This window comes from Dromiciops gliroides, chromosome 1 (genome assembly GCF_019393635.1).
Source record: "Dromiciops gliroides isolate mDroGli1 chromosome 1, mDroGli1.pri, whole genome shotgun sequence".
NCBI classification, from domain to species: Eukaryota; Metazoa; Chordata; class Mammalia; order Microbiotheria; family Microbiotheriidae; genus Dromiciops; species Dromiciops gliroides.
This window is the reverse complement of record NC_057861.1, coordinates 579,448,754-579,469,589: the sequence shown is the minus strand read 5'-3', so window position 1 is coordinate 579,469,589 and position 20,836 is coordinate 579,448,754. Positions and strand designations below refer to the sequence as shown.

The window sequence follows — 20,836 nt, the reverse complement described above, 5'->3', positions numbered from 1 at the left end:
GCCATGTGGCAAATGTTTGTCATATATTCTGATATCCTCAGCAAGAAAGTCTATTTAACTGCTACTAAATGTTTGTCATCTGCTATAATAAAAAAGGCTAAACTAGTACCCTTTCTCCGGTCATGGCAAAGGGGGCATTAAACCACTGCTCAAATGTGCTACAGCTCTTGAAAATGGTGGGAAGAAGAAAGTTGAGGAGGGCCCAGAGTTCAGGTAGCTTGTTCTGCAGTGGGGTCCCAGTCAAGAGTATCCGTCGTGGTGCCACGTAGTGAGTATTCAAGACCTGAGTCAGCTTGCAGTGGTGATTCTTCATTCGGTGGCCTTCATCTACTATCATGTACTTCCACCGGATCTACATCAGTTGGAGAAAAGCATAACATCTGAGTGAACTCCGAAAATTATAGGTACTTTAAACACGTAGATAGTTCACCATGCCAAAATGAGGTGTAAAAAAGGTGAACAGCCCAAACTTCCTCTTCTGTTGTCATGTTCTCTAGTAATGAAGGAAGCATCTTTACAAACAAATTGTCTACCTAAACCCAGGCCCCCAGCACTGGGGTGTTCTTTCTACTATGCCATAAAGCCTGCTCCAGACAGTAATCATGCCTTATGGTGAAGCTGAGAAGCTTCACATTCCTACTGCATTCATTTTTGTAGGTAGCACTAGAAGTCTCAGAGGCCAACTACGTCACGTTAACTTTATTTAACAGGGCACTTGTGGCTGACGCCATCTCTGTTTCAAGTCTCTGTCTAAGGCTGAAAACCTGGCTATGCTATTTTTATTGCTCAGAACAAAACAAAAACTAAGATGAAGATACAGAGGCTTTGAGAGAAAAAGCAATGCAAAAAAAAAAAAAAAACCCAACCCAGGAGAATAAGCACTCACATTTTTGAAGAACTATGGAGAAATATAGTGCTTCCTTCATTATTAGGAAACATGACATTTATATAGCACTTTAAGGTTTGATAAGCATTTAATCCTCACCACAATCCTGTGATATTTGATACCCATCTTTACAGGTAGACAAACTGAGGCTTAGAAAAGTTAAGTGACTTACTTGTGGTCATATAACTATTAAGTGTAATTTGATGCAAAGTTCTTTCCTAATCCTGAGTCCACTGTTTTGTACTTTATACCATGGAAACATAAGAGATAAGCATCAGTTCTCACCTGCAAGATAGAACATTAATCTTGCAAACACCCAGGCCACTTTACCATTTCTGCCCCAATTGCATTCTCTTCTCTCACACCATTCCACAGTGCTAGTCACATTCTGAATGCAGGAATTTATGGAATGTTGTCCTCTGTCCTCATTTTCTAAACTACAATGGCATTCAGAGGAATAGGAGTTTTCTAAGCTTATTTAAATACTTGTAGTACAAAGGAAATATTTCAGAGTACATAGGTAAAAGACTGGACAGTCTAAATTTCTTCCTCCCTCATCCAAAATAAAAAAGAAAGAAAGCAAAAGTAGTCAGGCTAGTAAATCCAGGTAGAAAGATGCTAAACACCCCTTTTACCTTCTACAAAGCACAAGATTAGTTTTAAAATATTATGTAGATAGCAACTACTGCTAGCTGTCCCACATGTCCCTACAGAACAGAAAGCAGTTGGTAGCCAGAAGTACATGTAGAATAATATTTACATTTTAAACTATCTTCCTGCCTAATTTAGTTTACAGAGAACTAGAAAGGGAATCAAGAGACCTTAATTCTCTTCCTCTTTCTGTCACTGTCTAGGTCTGTGGATCACTGAGAAAGTCACTGAATTAATTCCTTCAATTGCAAAATGGAAGCAATATATTTTGCTAGCAGAAATCACTAAAGACTGTTGAGAATTGTGTATGGAAGACAAGCTGGGAAAAAAGAAATCACATCATCAAATATTTTCTGTAATAATAATAATAATGAAAAGGTCTCATTTTTGATCACCAAATCCTTCTGCAATGACAAACAACAGGAAAGCAGTCATATACTCAATGCCAGCTCAACTGCCCAATCCCTTAGGGGATATGTTTCTTTGATTGTGTTTCCTCATATGACACTTTGAAGGGAAATCTCAGCTTTTTCAGCAAAGATTTAATAGAGCACTAGAACAGCAATCATGATCACATCCATCTTTTCTTACTTATGAAAAGAAAAATTTAATATTTGCTCCATGAAAGTTAACTGTAACCAGAGTATTTGCAAATCAGTTGTTCTATCTTTTAAATAAAGACGGTATTGTGAGGTGGACTGATGAGCATTGGCCTTGGAATAAAAAAAAGACGTGTTCAAGACATGGTTCTGATGCTTTCTAGGAATATGTCATTAGGCAAGTTATACAACCCCTCTGAGCCTCAGTTTATTTCTCTGTTATAACAATAACAATACTTGTACCACCCACCTCACACACAGAGTTGTAGGGAAAATACTCTATAGAACATAAAGTTCCTTACATAAATGTCCTCTAGAGGGGCAGCTAGATGGCGCAGTGGATAGAGCACTGGCCCTGGAGTCAGGAGTACCTGAGTTCAAATCCGGCCTCAGACACTTAATACTTACTAGCTGTGTGACCCTGGGCAAGTCACTTAACCCCAATTGCCTCACTAAAAAAAAAAAAAAATGTCCTCTAGAATATACCATGTATCACACCTACATACTCATTTTCAATGATAGGGCAACAAAAGAAATTGAGATAAGTACTATAAATGCTGTCTTGTAACATACAAATCTATTATTAATTATCACAAATAAAAATATATTTCTAAATTTAAAAAATAGTGTTCTCTTTAAAGGCTGGCAAAAATGATACTAATTTAAGGCTATCCAGAACACAAGTGAAGATTGGGTCCAAGGTAAAAACAATTTTCCATAGCTCAAACAGGCAAGAAAATATATCAATAATTCTGAGCAGCGGCCCAACTTTTACCAGGTGATATCTGAAAATGGAAATGCAGAGGAGCTATACAGACAGGATAATTATTCATAGGGAGACAACCATATGGAGAGGCTCTAACTTTTCTGGGGAGAGACAAAGGAACTAAGAGGGATGAAGGTGCACTCCTGAAAATAACCCAGGGCAACAAAAACCATTCTGTCCTCCACTAGCAGGTCCAGAGCTGTTAGGAAAGAAGGGACACTAAGGAATCCACACGAAATTTTTATGAAGAGAAAACCATTTATCCCTATCAAAAGGATAAGGGACAAGCTACATCTCAAAGTAAGTAAGTAAGCATAAAAGAAAGTCTATGGCTATAATATACCCATTATTCTTAAAAATAAGCACGTTCCATATAATGATCTAAATATACAAATCAATCTGATCTTTCAAATTATTGGAACCTTGATGAAAACCATACCTTAGCAAGGATGTGCTTATCCTTTATAATGTACTCGTAAGTAGTTAGAAGGACATTAAATTTTCCGCTACGAAGTTGTGGAACAAGTGATCGGCGCATGGCGGGAGTACCCTGAAAAGAAACAAGTATTTGTCCATTATCTCTCACTATCTTTGCTGAACAGGGCAAAAGTATGACTGAACACGGATGTTATCTTAAAGAGCTTGGCTCAATGGTGCTCATCTGGACACTCTTCTGGCCCCTGACGGATGCTTTCCCCAATGAAGACCAAAAAAGGGATGAGAGTAAAGAAAATGACAGTGACCTTGTCGTGGAGAACGAGCTGCTGGATTGAAAAGTGCCATTTCTATGGAAGTGTGCGGCAGGCGGGCGAGTGTCCTTGGTAATTGCTTGACTTTATCGGAACAGTTGGAGCTGCAGGAGCCCGACAGTGAGCCATTCAGCAATACACAGAATGTGTGGTATTTATCATTTGTATTACTCTCATCAGAAACCTTGCAATATGATAATTAACAATTTTCTTCAGCATTTCACTATCTGAAAGTAATTATGGTTTATTACAGTAATCTTCTTGGGATGATTAACTCTCACTGTTTAGTACATGATGTACATGACAAAACTTTACAACCAAATACAGTTCACAGATGTGCATATGGAATGAAGAAAATATGGTCTATTTTTACTTTTCCAGATTTGTATACAAAAGCAGCATTTCAAACCTTGTAAGAGATTTTCACCACAGAAGGAGCCCATTTGTCAAATTCATATGTCCAGTTAGATAAAGTCCTATAGAAGAGAGAGAGAAAAAAACAAAACACCAGAGCATTTGCATGAATCCGTGGTCAAAAGTCTGCATGTTTATTTGTAATCCTCACCTTATAAACTAGAATCGAACATGTATCATACCTACATACTCATTTATAATGATATGGGCAATAAGAGAAATTGAGATAAGTACTATAAACACTGTCTTGTAACATTACAAATCCCAAGAACCATACATTGATGATTTCAAAGTAAATGAGGTATGTTTTTTAAAGTTAAAAATACAAAGCTATGTAAACAAATAACTTTCATGAAGAAGCTGGAGGGAGGGAGAGAGAGAGAGAGAGAGAGAGAGAGAGAGAGAGAGAGAGAGAGAGAGAGAGAAAGAGAAAGAGAGAAGGAAAAAGAAACATTGACAGAGACAGAGGAGGAGGACACAGAGAGAGAGCTCTTCAATGTGTTTTAAAATAAATGAAGGCAGCTAGGTGGTACAGTGGATAAAGCACCAGTCCTGGATTCAGGAGGACCTGAGTTCAAATCCGGCCTCAGACACTTAACACTTACTAGCTGTGTGACCCTGGGCAAGTCACTTAACCCTCATTGCCCCACAAGGAAGAAAAATAGAATAAAATAAATGAAAAATGTTCTGATATTGTACTAGCCCGGAACCTGTGTGCTATATGAAAACACTTTTCTAGAAACACATTGATTAAAAATATAATGTAGAATGCTGAGGTCATGAGGCAGCATAGAGTTGGGGTTGAGAGCTGGATTTGTAGTGAGAAGACCTGGACTCAGATTTTAGCTCTACCATCTGTGTGACCTTGGAGAAGTGACTACATATCTCCTGTGGTGATGAAGTAACTGAGGAAACAAAGGTTCAAGCTTCTAAGCATATTGACTTATTTAGCAATGCATGCCAGATGCATAATAAATTGGGACCAGGTCTCCTCAGCTTGGCACTGAATCCTGAATATAGGAGGAGACAAATTTTTATGTTTTAAAAGATAACAATAAGCTGTTGTTGCTCCTTCATTTTCAAAGAGACCCATGACATCAGGGTGATGTCATGATTTTGCACTTGGATTTAAGTGAGGGAGGGCTGTGCAAGGTCACCAACCTCACTCTCTCTTCCAGAGCCATCTGGGTTTGGTGGCAAGATATACATCAGGATGACTGGAAATGGCCCCGGATGTTTTTAAGGCAATTGATTTAAGTGACTTGCCCAGGGTCACACAGTTAGTAAGTGTCTGAGGTGAGATTTGAACTCAGGTCCTCCAAACTTCAGGGCCAGTGCTCTATCCACTGTGCTACCTAGCTGCCCCTAACAATGAGCAGGATACAAAACGATAAATAATTAGGTCACCTGATTTCTAATTGGTGGAAAGATTAGGGGCTTTCAGAATTGGAAGAAGGGTGAACAGGTATAATTCCCTGAAATCAGAAAAGGAGGTGACCCACTCCCTTCAAATGTCTATATTCAATCAAATAACAAAGAAACAGTAACTGCCTGATCAGTACAGGGCCAGTTTTCAGATAAGACATATGGGTTGCTTGAGATGTATAACTGAGAAAACTCCTTGTATCAATCTTCAGATCTGACCAGGTTTCTGGTCAGCTTAATCTAGGTCCTTAGTTAAGGGTCTCTAAACAGCAGGTAGGGGCAGTCTAGTTTAACAGTCATGCAGGGCTAGCTTCAAACAATACAATAAAGTTTTTTCACAATTCCCATAATTGGATAAAGTTTTCTCACAAGACAGAAATTGACCCATTATTGGGAAAGGGAACTGAGCTAGCTCCAAAACTGTGTCACAAGATGGCATCATTGTGGGTCACTCAGTTCCCACAATTTCCTCACTCTGGACCTCAGTTCCTAATGTGTAGAATGAGGAGATTGTATTAGATGGCCTTGAAGCTTCCTTCCAGCCCTAAATGATCCTACTACACTCCTAATACAATAAATATTCTGATCTGAGCGAGAAAAATGACTATATGATGTTTTTTATACATGGCGGTTTCTGATTTGAATAACTGTAACTTAACATAAAGAGAGAAACTTTATCCTTATTCAAGTCCAGATGTGTAGCAACAGTGAGTGAAATCTCAACAAAAGGAATGAGAGCATGACATATGAACACACACAAAGATTCTCAAGAGAGGCTACTTCAGGCAGAGGAGGAAAGAGAGCAGACAGCAAGATATAACACAAACAGAAGTACAGAGACACACGCAGCTCCAAACACTGTGATGCTTACAGTCCAGCTCAATGTACATTAAGTAAAATATTAATATCTAGGATGGTTCATTTCAAATATGATCAAGGGAGACTGAAATCAATTCAATTTGACACTACACATCTACCATGTGTTAGGGACCTCTAGGCTATAATCTTTTGCATGCCTTTTTAGAAACTGAGGGAATATTTTAAAAAACATTTCCTTCTAAGTTGATCATTTAAGGAATAAGTACAAGTTATACCATACACAGTGGATGCTGAATATATGGAACACTAATGACTGATGAAAACATTTGATTCCAGCCAATCACTGGGTGATTTGTGGGGTAGGGGAGAATATTTCGATTCAGAATATGTATTATCTGACTGCTCACTGAATTTTACCATTAAGTGTAAAACAAGGGCAAGTTGCTAATAGGCCAATCTACAATGCCCAGCAAGCTAAGTGTGGAATGAATTTCTTTACTTACGAAAGGGGGACAATGATGAGATAGGGTCCGTTGAGTCTTTTGTGCTCCATCAGATAAGTGATGAGTGCAATGGTCTGTATGGTCTTTCCTAGCCCCATTTCATCAGCTAAAATCCCATTCAAATTGTTATTATACAGTGAAACCATCCATTCCAGGCCTTGGAGCTGAAATGAAGAAAAATTGCTTCAATTATCCATGATCTGCACAGGTAATTAATACTAATACAAGTGAAGTGAAGCTCTGACTTCTTAACTCCTCAGTGCTGTATGTTGGGGTTTCCTACCATTGGAACACGGGGAAATACCAGCACAAAAAAATCATTCGAAGTACAAGCCTTCAATAATCACTGCTGCTTGGCAGGTGCTGCGTGTTAATCAGATTTAGATTTACTTACTGTGGCATGCTGACAGGATTTTAAAGCAGGTTTCTTATTCATTCTCACTTAACATTCCATAATTTATGGAGTTCTAAAATGATTTCAAACACAGAGTCCTGAACCCAAATCTAAGACTTGTTTAAAACAAAGAAACAAACCAGAAAGGATCTTTTTTTTTTTTTTTTTTTTTTTAGCGAGGCAATTGGGGTTAAGTGACTTGCCCAGGGTCACACAGCTAGTAAGTGTTAAGTGTCTGAGGCTGGATTTGAACTCAGGTACTCCTGACTCCAGGGCCAGTGCTCTATCCACTGCGCCACCTAGCTGCCCCCCAGAAAGGATCTTTGTCACAGGTGAGAAAAAAAATCAGAGAGACCTGTCCCGTGAGCCATCTTTCTATTCATAGCAATATTTCCTCTGCCAGGAGGCACAAGAACACCAACCTGGGAGCAGGGTCACAGACTTCTTCCTGGAAATGGAACTACACAACTATGCATGGGGAATCTGCAATGTGGGTAACATATTATCAGGTAATTGGGAGCTGAATGCATAGGACTATATAAAATATACTTTTCGCATACAAAAATACTGGCACATACTAAATCAAATTTTCAACTAGTTGCACAAAAGGTGTAAAAAACCCAAAGGTTTATAACTATAAATCTCAAAGTTTTTTGCTTTTGTGTTTTGGTAAAGTATCTTTATGACATGTACTATTTTTTGTGAAGGAAACTGAACTATCTAAAGACAGTGTGTATACACAAATATTAATATTAGTCCAGATTTTCCCAAACCAAAATGAATAGAAAATTGAAGCAGATCACATTTAGGAAAACACAGCACATTCTAATGGCTCCTTACTATGAGAGTCCATATTTTTTATACCAATATTCACCTAATGAGACCAGATGGCTACAAATCATGGAAAGACTAGGATTTCAAAAGAATTACAATTGTAGGTGATCCAAAGAATGATAGAAAAATTCTAGTTGAATGTAAATAAGCTGTAGCTCATTAATGATCATGATTTGTGTGCCAGAAATGGCAAATAAGATGTAAGGCCAGAAAAGAAGGGGGCGCATTCATGGGGTGACAATGAGGGATGACAAATAGCTCAAATGCTGCACCTATCACCATAAAACATTAAAAGAGCCAGAGGAAGTCCCAGAACACTGAATAGAGTCTCTATGGAAGATTTATAGAAAGATGTAGTTAAGAGTTAGAATGATGAAACAAGAGTTAGAATGAGTTGCAATATCCACGGGTGGAAAGAATATTCCACATCATGGCAATCACTGTGGATCCTTCAAGTACTGGAATATATCTAAGGACAAACCAAGTGCTTTATTCAACAAGTCTTGTAGTGCCTCCTTTGAGAAAAGTTTGCTGTCTTGCCCCCAATCAAAGAGAATACAATGACGTGAAACTTAATGGAAAATGACTTGCTTTCAAGGTCTTTGACCTCCAGAAACTTACAATTTAGTAGGGAGACTAAGACACACATAAATAATAAATTAAAAAAAACATTTTTTAAGGGTTTACTATGTGCCAAGTACTTTGTGAGGTGGTGGCTATACAAATAATACTATATGGGATGTACAAAGTAAGTAAGAAATTAAGCTTTGAACAATGGGTAGGATTTTAGTAGACAAATAAGGGGGTAAGCATTCCTCTACCTAAATGTCTCTAAACATCTCCTCCAGTCCCCTACTGTCTAGCACAGTGCTCTGCACCCTGTACGTAATTATAAACTCTTTGAATTTAATTTTGTTGGAGGGAACAGCATGCATAAACGTAAAAAACAAGCTAGGTTCAAGAAATGACAAGTAGTCAAGTTTGACTACATCATAGAGTTTGCATAAGAAAGAAATGGGAGAAACTAGAAAGATGATAATGATAGGTATTGACCAAATGCCTCCAAGATGGTGAAGAAAAGCAACTTGAAACTGTAAAAAACTGTGTCAATCAATCTATATGCAAATAATTAAGAGTTGCCTTTGCAGCGTTTTCTCAATATTGATCTACAGGATCCTGATACTTCATGGGATATGATCTGAGCTTTCATGAACAATTTCAATGCTAGCAATATTTCGTCTCTAAAATACAATATATGAAATATGTCAAAATGCTTCTCATACATGATACTTTTTCAGCATGAAAATCATTTTGCTCTAACATTTCTCAAGCACCTGATTTATCCCAGAAACATACCTCCTCAGACTAATATGTATATATTCTGTCTGTGCATTTTAATCTCAAGTATCCTATGAACAAAAGAGCTGAGATAACACTGTACTATGGGTCACATTTTGAGAGTACACAGACACAAACAAAAAATACCAATCATCATATATTCATTCATTTCATCAGGGTAATCACACGCCAAAGGTGGGTTTTGCACTGTGTCCTATGCTCAGTTCTCATATCCTTCTACCATTCTCTACAGTGCAAATTAATCAGTTAAAATTTCAAAGAAATGATCAAACACATTCTTTTGACTCTCAAGGTATCAGGAAAGCATAAAATCCTTTTGAATGTTACATAAAATTCAAGTCAAAGGTTATTTCATGCTTTAACTTCATTACTTTGATTTGATCTTTGAAAAAAAATGGGCCCCCACTAAAGACTTATGGAAATCAGGCTGTAGGAGGGAAAAAACTGGCCTTTCTCCAGTTCATTATTCAAGAAAACAACTGTTTCCTTCTTAGAACAAGTTTTATTCAGGGCACACACTATTAACCTACTTTCCCCTCATCTAGAAAGAGCATGAACACACCAAGCTGGCACACTCAGTCCTTTCCTCTCTTTAACTTCACAGCCTTAAATAAACAACTCATATTCCTTCTTCCATGTTACTTCCTGGTGGTAGTGACTAAAGTGGATAGGTGTTTCTACCTAAGACATGAGTCACCATTTTGCTTAACTTTTCCTTAAATTAAGTTACCGGATTGGAAAATGAAGATTATGGGCTCCAAGGAGTTTAGATCCCAAGCAAATGGGATTGTTGGAAATGGCAAAGGCTCACCCTTTGACAGTCAACTGAATCTAGCAAATGTAAACTAGCACATGGGACATCACAGACACTACAGGTCAAACTTAAGTTTATACAAAATAGTAATCTCCTACTGGTAAGAAGCAGTCACTTTAAATCCCTGGTCCTCAGTTTCCTAATCTGTAAAATGACACAGTTGAAATCAGTCACCCCTAAGCATCATTCCAGTTCTAAATCTATGACCTATAATATAATAGGTATTCCCAGCATTGGCAGGACGTAACTCTGAATTTCATGATGAAGAGAATATGTATTTGATTTGTTCATCAGTTGAAATAAATGCTAAACTAATATTTCATAAAACCAAATTTGTTGCAAAGTCCTAAAAGCAGAAAATTAGTTTACTCCAGTGACAAAAATAAGACTGAGTCACTGTCATGGAAGTAGTAAATGTTGAGGCTCTCTCCTTAGAGTAAAGAGGCGTTTATAGTTTATTACAAGACAAACTATTAAATTTTTATATATTCCTACAAAGTATACACTGGGTATTCTCAAATAAAAGTCATTTCCCAAACTCTAAATATAGTGATTAAAAAAAGTACTTTCTTTCTACTATCATACTTGGGGGAAGGAATTATGGGCTCATATATTTAGAGCAAAAAGAGACCTTAGAGGTCATAGCAACACAGGTTTGCATATCTAGAAGTGGAAAGGACCTCACAGGCCATCTAGCTTAATCCTCTCATTGTTACAATTGAAGAAACTGAAGCTCAGAGAATTTAAGTTACAGAGCTAATAAGTTTCTAAGGAAAGATTTGAACTCGGGCCTTCCTTATTCCAAGTCCATATCTTTGTCCATTACTACACTCTGACTCCTGGATGAATGATTTGTTGTCATACTTCAGCTACATAGGCAATTTTTAGCTTTCAACCTCTTTTCACATAATTTGTCTTCAGGTAGCAGCGGCAGCATCAAGCACTTAATGCATGTAAGATATATACCCAAATTTTTAAAAAAGAAATCCTTTTTTTAGCTCACAAAGAAAACCCAAACCACATTTTTTTTACCTGATAATGCTTTAGGGTGCCATTAATAAGAAGAGCAGATTGCTTCTCTACCCTCTCTGATATTGCATGAGCTACGGTATAGTAGGACTGCGACCCTCGAGCGCTATACTGCATGCTGTATTCATCATCCACGTCTTGCTTGGCTGTCCTGAGATAAAGAAAATGGAGAGGAATTCTATTCAGACATCCATGCCATGTGGCAAGGTTCAGGTTAGCACTTTGAGGGGTTAAGAGTTCTTAAAGAAACTCCACAACTCCCCAGTGTCAGCAAAGAGGGCACATGTCTACTCACTCAATGATCTGCTTAGCATCCTTCTCAGAAACCTCTTCACTGTTTGGATCAAGAAGGATCTTCTCCTCGGTTTCCTGCCGGCTCAATTCCTCTTCATCATCCTAAAGAAGAAATCCAGAAACTAGGAAAGTGGTGCCAAGACACGCAGCCCTCTCTATCACCTTCATCAATCATTTTATGTGCTGAAGTAAATACAACAAAAAAGACAAATGCAAAGAGATTTCTATTTAAACCAGGGGGTAAGAACACATTCTCCCCACCCCTTTAAATGATGATCATAAGACTGAAGAGAAGTGGTTACCAAGTTCAGTCCTCTGGTTCCCAGGAAAATATAATCACCCAAAGGAACAACTATTTATCACTGCTGTATCATTTAGAATTCTTTCAGACCATATTTATCCTCGGTTTCTGCTTTCTGGAGCTATTTAATAGTTGGTGTTTCTAATGATTTCAGGAAAGACTGTCAATAACTCTGTTAACTGATCATTATTTCACCTCAAGTGTTTCAAAGCCTCATTAAATTTCCTGACTTTACTTTATTTCATAGATTTCACAGAATGTAAGGGATAGAAGGGACTTAGAGACACCATTTGAGTCCAACTCCCTCACTTTACAGATGAGGCATGTTATTGTTGTTGAGTCGTTTCAGTCTGACTCTTTGTGACCCCAAAGATTCTAATGTAGTTTGCCATTTCCTTCTCCAGCTCATTTAAAGATGAGGAAACTGAGGTAAACAGGGGTAAGTGACTTCCCCAGGGTCCCACAGTAAGTGTCTGAGGCTGGATCTAAACTCCGGATGATGAGTCTTCTAGACTCCAGGCCCGGCGCTCTAGCACCATGGCCTGATAGTGAGATGGATAAGCCCAAATCAGAAGAAAGTCACTTGCCCAAAGTCACACAAGCAGTTAGTGGCAGAATTGGGACTTAAACTCGGGTGTCCTGAATTCCCAGTCAACTATGCCTCAGTTTCCTCTTATCTGTATTTCATGCTTAAAATGCAAAGACAGAAGATTCAAACATGTTTGTCAATTAATTCTTTTGTGAAACTCTTAGAGCCACCTGTCAAACAGCTGCTTACCCATCTACCTTAAATAGCCAAAATAGTATTAATTTTATCAGGTTTATATACAAGCTAACTAGCAGAAGGGCAAACTCATAAAAATTCCCCTTGCCTAGTAAATTCTGGATATTTATTAGTAAGTCTCCTTTATACATGCTGGCCTCTGGTTCTATGCATAGTATGGCCTTATAAGGAAATCTTCTTATAATAAGCTCTATTGGGTACATAAATAGAGAAAGCTTCTTGAGAGGTTAAAGACCATCTCTTCCCATGCTGAATTCTACTCGATAGTGCTACAGGTGAATTTCTGTTCAACTTAAGTGAGGATCAAGCTTAAATATGAACAAGAAAAACCATTATCAAGTATTAAAAAAATCAAGCTTCTATCAAATGTTGTTACTACTTCTTGAGTTCTACTGAAATTAGCCAGAATTATCCTTTTGGATGTACAATAAGTGTTATCTCCAAGAGAGTAATAAAATATTCTTTCTTTGGGGAAGCAAGTATATCAAAAGAAAAGAAACATTAAGCCCCTTTAGAAAGAAGTTTCAAGATCCTACAAGAAACAAGAGGCATCAAACTAGGGCCTTCTCCCAGCCTCCTACATGTGCCTCTAAGTCCCCCAATCTTAAGCATCATCTGATGTTCAAAGAAATGGAAGAATTAGATTTCCATGAACTGCTCTTAAAAGCCATAGGACTCATTTACTTATTTCCCCTATCCATTTTTCTCCACCTTCAGCCATCCCCAAGTTCCTCCGTAGTCACTTCATCTTGATGACAGCTTTTTCCCTTTTGGGAGTCACACCATTGTTTTTAAATGATGGATTATGCTATCTCCCCAGCAGGCCCATCAAAAATGCCATTAGTAGGGAGATACAGGTGAGTCATCTGGCATCTGCCAATCAAGGACTAGCAGCCAGGCAACGGTCTTTCAGAGCTATCTCCAAATTGGATGCAGATTTTAAGAGGCAGGAAGGAGGTAGAAAGTTAGACACCAGCTGAATTCAAGAAGAAGCTTCCTTCCCTACCTACTACTATCAAACCAGTATACAGAAAAGAAATATAGACACATACCTCCTCCTCATATTCAGAATCACTCTCTTCACTATCAGATCTAGGGGCAACTTCATAACTACAGGAGAAAGAGATAGGAGAGGAGGTTATTTCTTTGATTCATACATTAATATCTATGTATACTCTATGTGTCGGTGACAAACATGGATATATTGGTTTTCATGGGAGGTCTACATAAGCCAAGTTCAGTCACTGTTCAAAAGTCAACCAAAATCTAAAGAGGTAGGAGGACATCAATAAGACACAACATCATTGGAAAGACAAAACAAAAGCAAAACGCTTTTTTTTCCCTCTAACAACTCACCCAGGATTCATTTCTAACCAAGCATCCAATTGACTTGCTTTAGGAGCTTCAGGTCCAAGGAGAACTTTGCCAGTTTCTGTGTGAGTCACTTTCACAGGAAGATCACTCATCTGACTGCTCTCATCTATTGGCTATAAAGGGAAGACAAATGTCAATGTTTGATGGCAACTATAAGCACGACTTCTAAGAAAGAAGGAAAACAAAACTGTACCACAAACCATCTGAACTCTCGTAATGGCTCCCTTATTCTTTATCATAAGCTGGTTTTCTTTCCCATCGTCCCTAACACATAGCACCGAGCCCGTGACTGTAGCCCACATTCCTGCACTCGATGATATTTTACAAAATGGTTTCCTCCAAGCCACCCTAGGAGATAGGAAGTATAAGTGGTACTGCCTCCACTTTTCATATGAGAAAACTGAGGTTCATGATTTGTCCCAGGCCTGAGCCAGGTACTTCTGGTTTCATATCTGAAGCTGATGGCTCTATATTATGTTGCCTCAGTCTCATGTAACTAAGTATACTAGTACTTTCACTAATTTGGAATTTATGAATAAAAACAACTTTGACTAAAGTTGATGACTAAACTATTTCTAAGTTCTTTGCTAGGAAAACAAAGTATGTAAATAAACTGCAGGAGGCAGGTTTAGCACACCTAAGAGCATAAGCCCTTTTCCCTGGAATTTAGAGTGAGCATTATGTTTATGCAAATGAGTATTGTGAATGATCATGTGACCTTGTCTTCTCAAAACCTAGTCATGCAAGAAATCAATTTGGAAATACTTGATTAGAGAGGAGTAACTAATATATAATTACCTGAAAGTTAAAAAACATATTTTTTCAAAAATTAATAATTCAAACTATTGTCTAATTGTGATTTACTTTTCCCAAAACCATTTTAGTTAAAAAGAAAAAGAGAAAAAAGATGTGTTTGTTACTCTTCTATTTCTACTTATCATGAGAGCAAATGCTAGAAAGCAATCAGAAGCCAATCAATGGAAGATAAACAAACACTGTAAGTAGTGACTGTCTACAAAAAGAAATCTTTTTAAAAAGAAAAGAAGTACCTAAGTGCATCTCATCCTTTTGCTCTCATACCAATACTGGCCATGAAAACCTTTACCTTCCAGAGCAAGATGACATTCCCTCCCTTGTTAATGTAAAAGGGCAACTAGGTACCAGTTCATTTGTTAAAGAAGGAAATCTACTATTTACCATCATTTCGCGTGAAAATATCTTACTTCATTATTTTCATCCATTCTAACATAGCTTGTTTTATTGTCTGTGTCATGCCAGAAAGGAAACAAAATGATTTTCTCTAGAAGGCAGAACTTCTGAAATCACATCCTTAGCACAGGGAGCTCTATTCTGTCATCCCTTTTACTAAACAGATTGTGCACAAGGCACATTCATTTTGCAAACCCTCATATAACATGTGAGGATCTGTTAGGATACAGAGCAATATGTATCACATGTCCAAGAGCAGTGACTCATTTTAAGAAGAGAGAACGTCTGTATTCTTGTTACATACTAAATTGGCTCACTCTTTCCTTGTTAACATAGAGTTCTTCCTTGGCATTTTTTGGACATGGCGAGGCTCTTTATAAATTAATGTAGGCTCTGAGGGTTGTAACACATAGCACTGTTTCTCAAACTCATAATCATAATCAATAATCTCACATTTCTTATTCAAAATTTCACACATGTTACTCTTCTCCCTTTTCTTATTGATAGGTTTTGGTGAGTAACCTTTTTCTGCTGAAATGTTGGGCTTTTTTATGTACATATAGCTACATGACACAGAAAAGAAAATATTTCACATGTGGCCATTTTATATTTGACATGGAAATGAAATTTTAAATTCACATTATTTTAATTAAAGGGGCAGAAAGCATTCATAGTATGAAAAAGATAACAACAACAACAGTTAGCATTTATATTGAGCCTTAAGGTTTTCAGAGCACTTTTCAAATATTATTTCAACCCTGAGAGGTAGGTTCTATTATTCTATTTTTACAGAATTTTAAGAAAACTAAGGCAGAGGTCAAGTGACTCTACCAGCAATGTCTGAGGCTGAATTTAAAATCAAGTCTTTCCTGCTCCAATGGGTCCAGTTCTCTATCCTAACCATGCCACCTACCTCCATTCAGTAGGTAATAGGGACGCTGTAGAAATTCTTACCTCCCCATCTGGTCCCAGGCCAGACTCCATTCCCTCAGCATTCTCTTCTGCCTTCTGCAATAAAGTCAATTCAAATGTCATGTTCCAACCAACAATACAGAGGAGAGATTTGATGATAGCAAATTCTTTTTCAGTATTTCATTATTACATATCCCTTAATAATAGCTGAATTGTTAAAATGTGAGCCATGCCTTCAAATCTAAATGCCAAAGAGAGGTAAAAGTCATCTAAGATTAACACCCTAGGAAAAGTCTACTGAGTATTGATCACATCTTCGAATCATCAATCTAGACTGTGTGCTCCTCCCAGTGCTTTGTACTTGCTGACTGGTGACAGTGGAGGTATGAGGAAATCCGAATAAGTGACTGAAATTGTACACTTTTGACTTGTGATTTGATGTCATGGAGCCTGTGCTCAGAGCTATAATAATGAGATCTGTCCCCATAATCATCATCATATCTCAAATCCAAAATGAAGTTTTCCTCATTCCCTGGGTCCTATGGGGCATCAGACAAAGCACATGTTGAATAGACCTGATCTCTTGTAGATTGTGAAATCAGGAGAATGTAAAATGATATTACTTGTTGGAATCCCTTCCTTTACTGTGTTATATGTGCTTTCATTTTTATAAAACTACTAATATACCAAAATCTTCCAGTGGGATTTTAGGGAGGAAGCAGAACCATGAAAAGTCAAGCTCTTAAACTGTTTGAACATTTCTAAAATATTATCACTTCAGATACTACATGCATGTGGAACGAAAAAGGAAAGTTGGCATTTCTGTATCTATGGTAATCTGATCCCTGATATGCCAAATACAGACAAAACGGTGCTTTCACATATAATCAACAACCTGACAAGTAAGAGTTACTATGTTTTTACCATAAAAATCAACACTACCCCAAAATAGTGAAATGAAAAACCTATCTTCATTTGCTTTATCAGGTTGCTCTTAATGAGACCTTTCTCTCCTGAGGGTGATTAAAAATATATACAATGATACAGAAGCAACATTTAATTAACTTCTTTGCTTAAGCGAGTCCTTTTGTAACACATTTTTACCTAACAAGAAAATGATTTTTCTCTTGACAAAACATAATTTTCTCTGCATAGTTAAGACTTTGCTCCACAGCATACCCATTTTTTCCTTTAAATTATCTTCTGATTCTTTTTATGGGCATATGGTTGTCACATGCTGAGATCACATTTATTTACAAATGTCTGAAATGGCTATTTTCAATCTGTAACATCATCTCTTCATATTGTATAGAGTTACAAAATTTAATATTTACGGAGGAAAGCTATACAAAATGAAAAATAGGGCAAGAAAAATGTCAACCCAAAACTTAAAAAAACAAAAACAAACCCAAAACAGCAACAACAAAACAACATTCCTGCTGATAAGATGATCTCCTTGGACAACCTCCCTAAGGGAAAGAAAACATCTAGCTGGTTAATTTTTATTAATTTGAACTAGTAACAGCTAGGTTATCTGCACTATAGAAAAAAGGATAAGGATAAGAGAATTTTAAGCTGAAATAATAACAATGCTTGTAAACAGGAAGAAATTACTTAGAGAAAAATCTAAATCCAACCTTCTCTTCATTTTATAGATGAGGAAACTGAGGTCCAAGAAAGGTAAAAGAGCTTGCCCACAATCAGACAGTGAATATGCAGAACTGACTTTCAAACCCTGGTCCTGTGTTCTTTCCATTTGAATCTTGTGTTCCTTTCATTTCATCACATATATGCTTATGAATTATTTTCTTGCTATGTAGCTTTTTAGGGGGAATTTTAAAAAATAAAGTATATATACACTGAGAAATGGCATTTTTCCTTAGATGTGTCAGGTTATTTGTTCATTGAAGCACATAGAATAATAGGATTTAACAATCAGAATGGACCATAAGAATCATCTGAAACAACAGTAGTATCAAACTCTAGTAAAACGGGACCACTACCTCATACATAAGTCCACTGGCTAAATATTCACTTTGAAAATTACAAAGCAACATTATTTATATTCCAATGTATTTTTATTTATTTTGTTAAATATTTCCCAATTAAATTGTCATTCTGGTCTGCGTCACACTCAGAAATGTTATGTGTTTGACATTTCTAATCTAGTCCAAATTACTCATCTCTTTCAAAAATCTTATTTTTTACTTTTAACAATTTTTATTTTTTGAATTCCAAATTCTCTCCCTCCTATCCACTGAGAAGGCAAGCAATATGATATCAATTGGAGATGTAAAAATATGCAAAATTATTCCTATATTATCTATATTTCAAAAAAAAGCAAGAATAGCAAAGTGAAAAAACTATATTTCAATTTGTACTCAGACTTCTTCAGTTCTCTCTCTGGATGTAGATAGCACTTTTTTTTCATCATGAATACTGTGGAATTATCTTGGATCATTGTATTGATCAGAGTAGCTAAGTCTTTTACAACTGATCATCATTACAACATTGCTGTGAATGTGCATAATGATCTCCCAGTTCTTCTCATTTTACTTTGCATCAGTTCATATGACTTGCCATATTTTTTCTAAAATCACCTCCATCATTTCTCATACCAAAATAGTACTCCATCACAATCACATGACATAACTTGTTCAGCCCTTCCCCATTTGAGGAGCATCCTTTTGATTTCAAATATTTTGCCACCACAAAAAGAGCTGCCATAAATATTTTTGTACATATAGGTCCTTTTCCCTTTTTCTTTGATCTCTTTGGGATACAGATCTAGGGATGCTATTGCTGGTTAAAAGGGTATACACAGTTTTTTTGTGTTTTGTTTTGTTTCTTTATAGTGCTTTGGGCTTAGTTCTAAATTGTTTTCCAGATTTGCTGGAGCAGTTCATTACTTCACCAACAGTTCATTATCTATTTTTTCTCCTTCATCCCCTCCAGCATTTATCATTTCTGATAGGCGTGAGGTGCTACCTTACAGTTGTTTTCATTTGCCTTTTTCTAATCAATAGCGATTTTTATATGACTATAGACAGTTTTAATTTCTTCTGAAAAATGTCTATTTATATTCTTTGACCATTTATCAATTTGAGAATGGTTCTTATTTTTATAAAGTTGTATATTCAGTACACATTTGAGAAATGAGGCCTTAATTACAGAAACTTATAAAATTTTTTATATTACTTTATTGTTTATAGTACCTTTTGGCAAAATGTTTTTCCTTGATTATCCCTTTTAATTACGTCTATTTTTGCTTTTGCTTTGTCTGAGATCATGATTGCTACCCCTGCCTTTTTTTTTAGTTCAGCTGAAGCATATTAAATTCTGTTCCAACCCTTTATTTTAACTCTATGCATCTTTCTGTTTCAAGCGTGTCTCTTGTAAATAACATATTGTTGGACTCTACTTTCTAATCTACCCTGCTATCTGCTTCCATTTTATGGGTGAGCTCATCCCATTCACACTCACAGTTATGATTACTGTGTGTTTCCCTCTATGCCATTTTCTTGTTTCTTCTTCTCTCTTTTTACTCTGCCCCTCCTCAAAAGTGTATTTTACTTCTATGCACTGCCTCCCTTAATCTGTCCTTCCTTTTCTTTTCAGTGGTAAATTGTGAGAACTGAGTGAACCTTACTGACTCCATCTTATGACTCAATTCTGGAGCTTTCTCAGTTCTCTTTTTATATTCAATTACGGGTCTAGTATAATTTCTGTCTTGTGAGGAAACTTTATTCAACTGTAGGAACTGAGAGAAGTCCTGAGGGACTGGGAAGCTGGACCATACCTACCTGCTGCTTAGATCCCAAGTAGATCCAAAGATTTGATACAAGGAATTTTCTCACAATTCTACATCTTCAGAAACCAATGTAACTTATCTGAAAACTGGCCCCATACTGATCAATAAGTTATTGTTTCTATGATCCTTTGACTGTTTAGAGACACTTGGGTGGGGGTGGAGGGAGTGGGACACCTCTTTTTTCTGGATTCAGGGAAGTGCACCCATGCACTCTCACCCTTCCAAATAGGAAAGTCCCTAATCTTTCATCCAATAGAAATAACATTACCTAATGTTATACTGTTTCCTTTTATTTATTTATATTTATTTAATTGACTTGATCTGATTAACTGATTTTAATGTATGAAAGTCTATTTCCCCCTGCATTTGGGGTCCAGGCCTAAACTGAGGAAGTCTGGTCCCACATTATCAGGTGTAATGATTGGAATGACGCCACCTGCTGGAGACTTACTGTAGAAGAGTTCCGCCCATGAAGCAAAGGTCTTTGAGGGCAAGACCAGGAGTTTTTTCTTTGGCGTCAGGAAGTGACATGAGCTAGTGGGAGGAGGAAAGAAGAGACTGGCGCTCAGTCTCACTCTCTTTCCTGGGGATGCTGGTGGAGAAGGCAGCTAGAAATGCGCTCTCCCTTTAATAGATAGGAATCTAGGCCTTTCTTTCTCTCTTTATCAAATTCTTATTCTCCTTAATAAATGCTTAAAAGTCTAACTCTTGCTAAAGCTTATAATTTATTGGCTACCACTCATTAGATATTTTAGACAGTTTAGCTAGAATTTTAGCCCTTAACACAGGCAAATGGTATGGATTGCTTAATACGTCATCATACTCAGAAGATCAAATCTTTGTTTTCTCAATCATTTCATCTTTCACCCACCATATCATGAATTCATTTGCTTCAACTTCCCCAATTCT

The 20,836-nt window shown here is 37.0% G+C and overlaps 1 protein-coding gene across 5 annotated transcripts in view; it reads right to left on the bottom strand.

The window, feature by feature from the left end:
* SMARCA2 (SWI/SNF related, matrix associated, actin dependent regulator of chromatin, subfamily a, member 2) overlaps window positions 1-20,836 on the bottom strand; it is a 211,838-nt gene that overhangs the window by 114,384 nt on the left and 76,618 nt on the right. For all 5 annotated transcript variants that reach the window (XM_043980573.1, XM_043980568.1, XM_043980560.1 and 2 more), the window contains 9 exons: window positions 16,159-16,212; window positions 13,978-14,108; window positions 13,674-13,731; window positions 11,538-11,638; window positions 11,246-11,393; window positions 6,813-6,976; window positions 4,061-4,127; window positions 3,342-3,452; window positions 110-352 (listed from right to left, as the gene is read on the bottom strand). In XM_043980573.1, coding sequence (XP_043836508.1) covers window positions 110-352; window positions 3,342-3,452; window positions 4,061-4,127; window positions 6,813-6,976; window positions 11,246-11,393; window positions 11,538-11,638; window positions 13,674-13,731; window positions 13,978-14,108; window positions 16,159-16,212 — 1,077 coding nt within the window. The remainder of the gene's footprint in view (window positions 1-109; window positions 353-3,341; window positions 3,453-4,060; window positions 4,128-6,812; window positions 6,977-11,245; window positions 11,394-11,537; window positions 11,639-13,673; window positions 13,732-13,977; window positions 14,109-16,158; window positions 16,213-20,836) is intronic.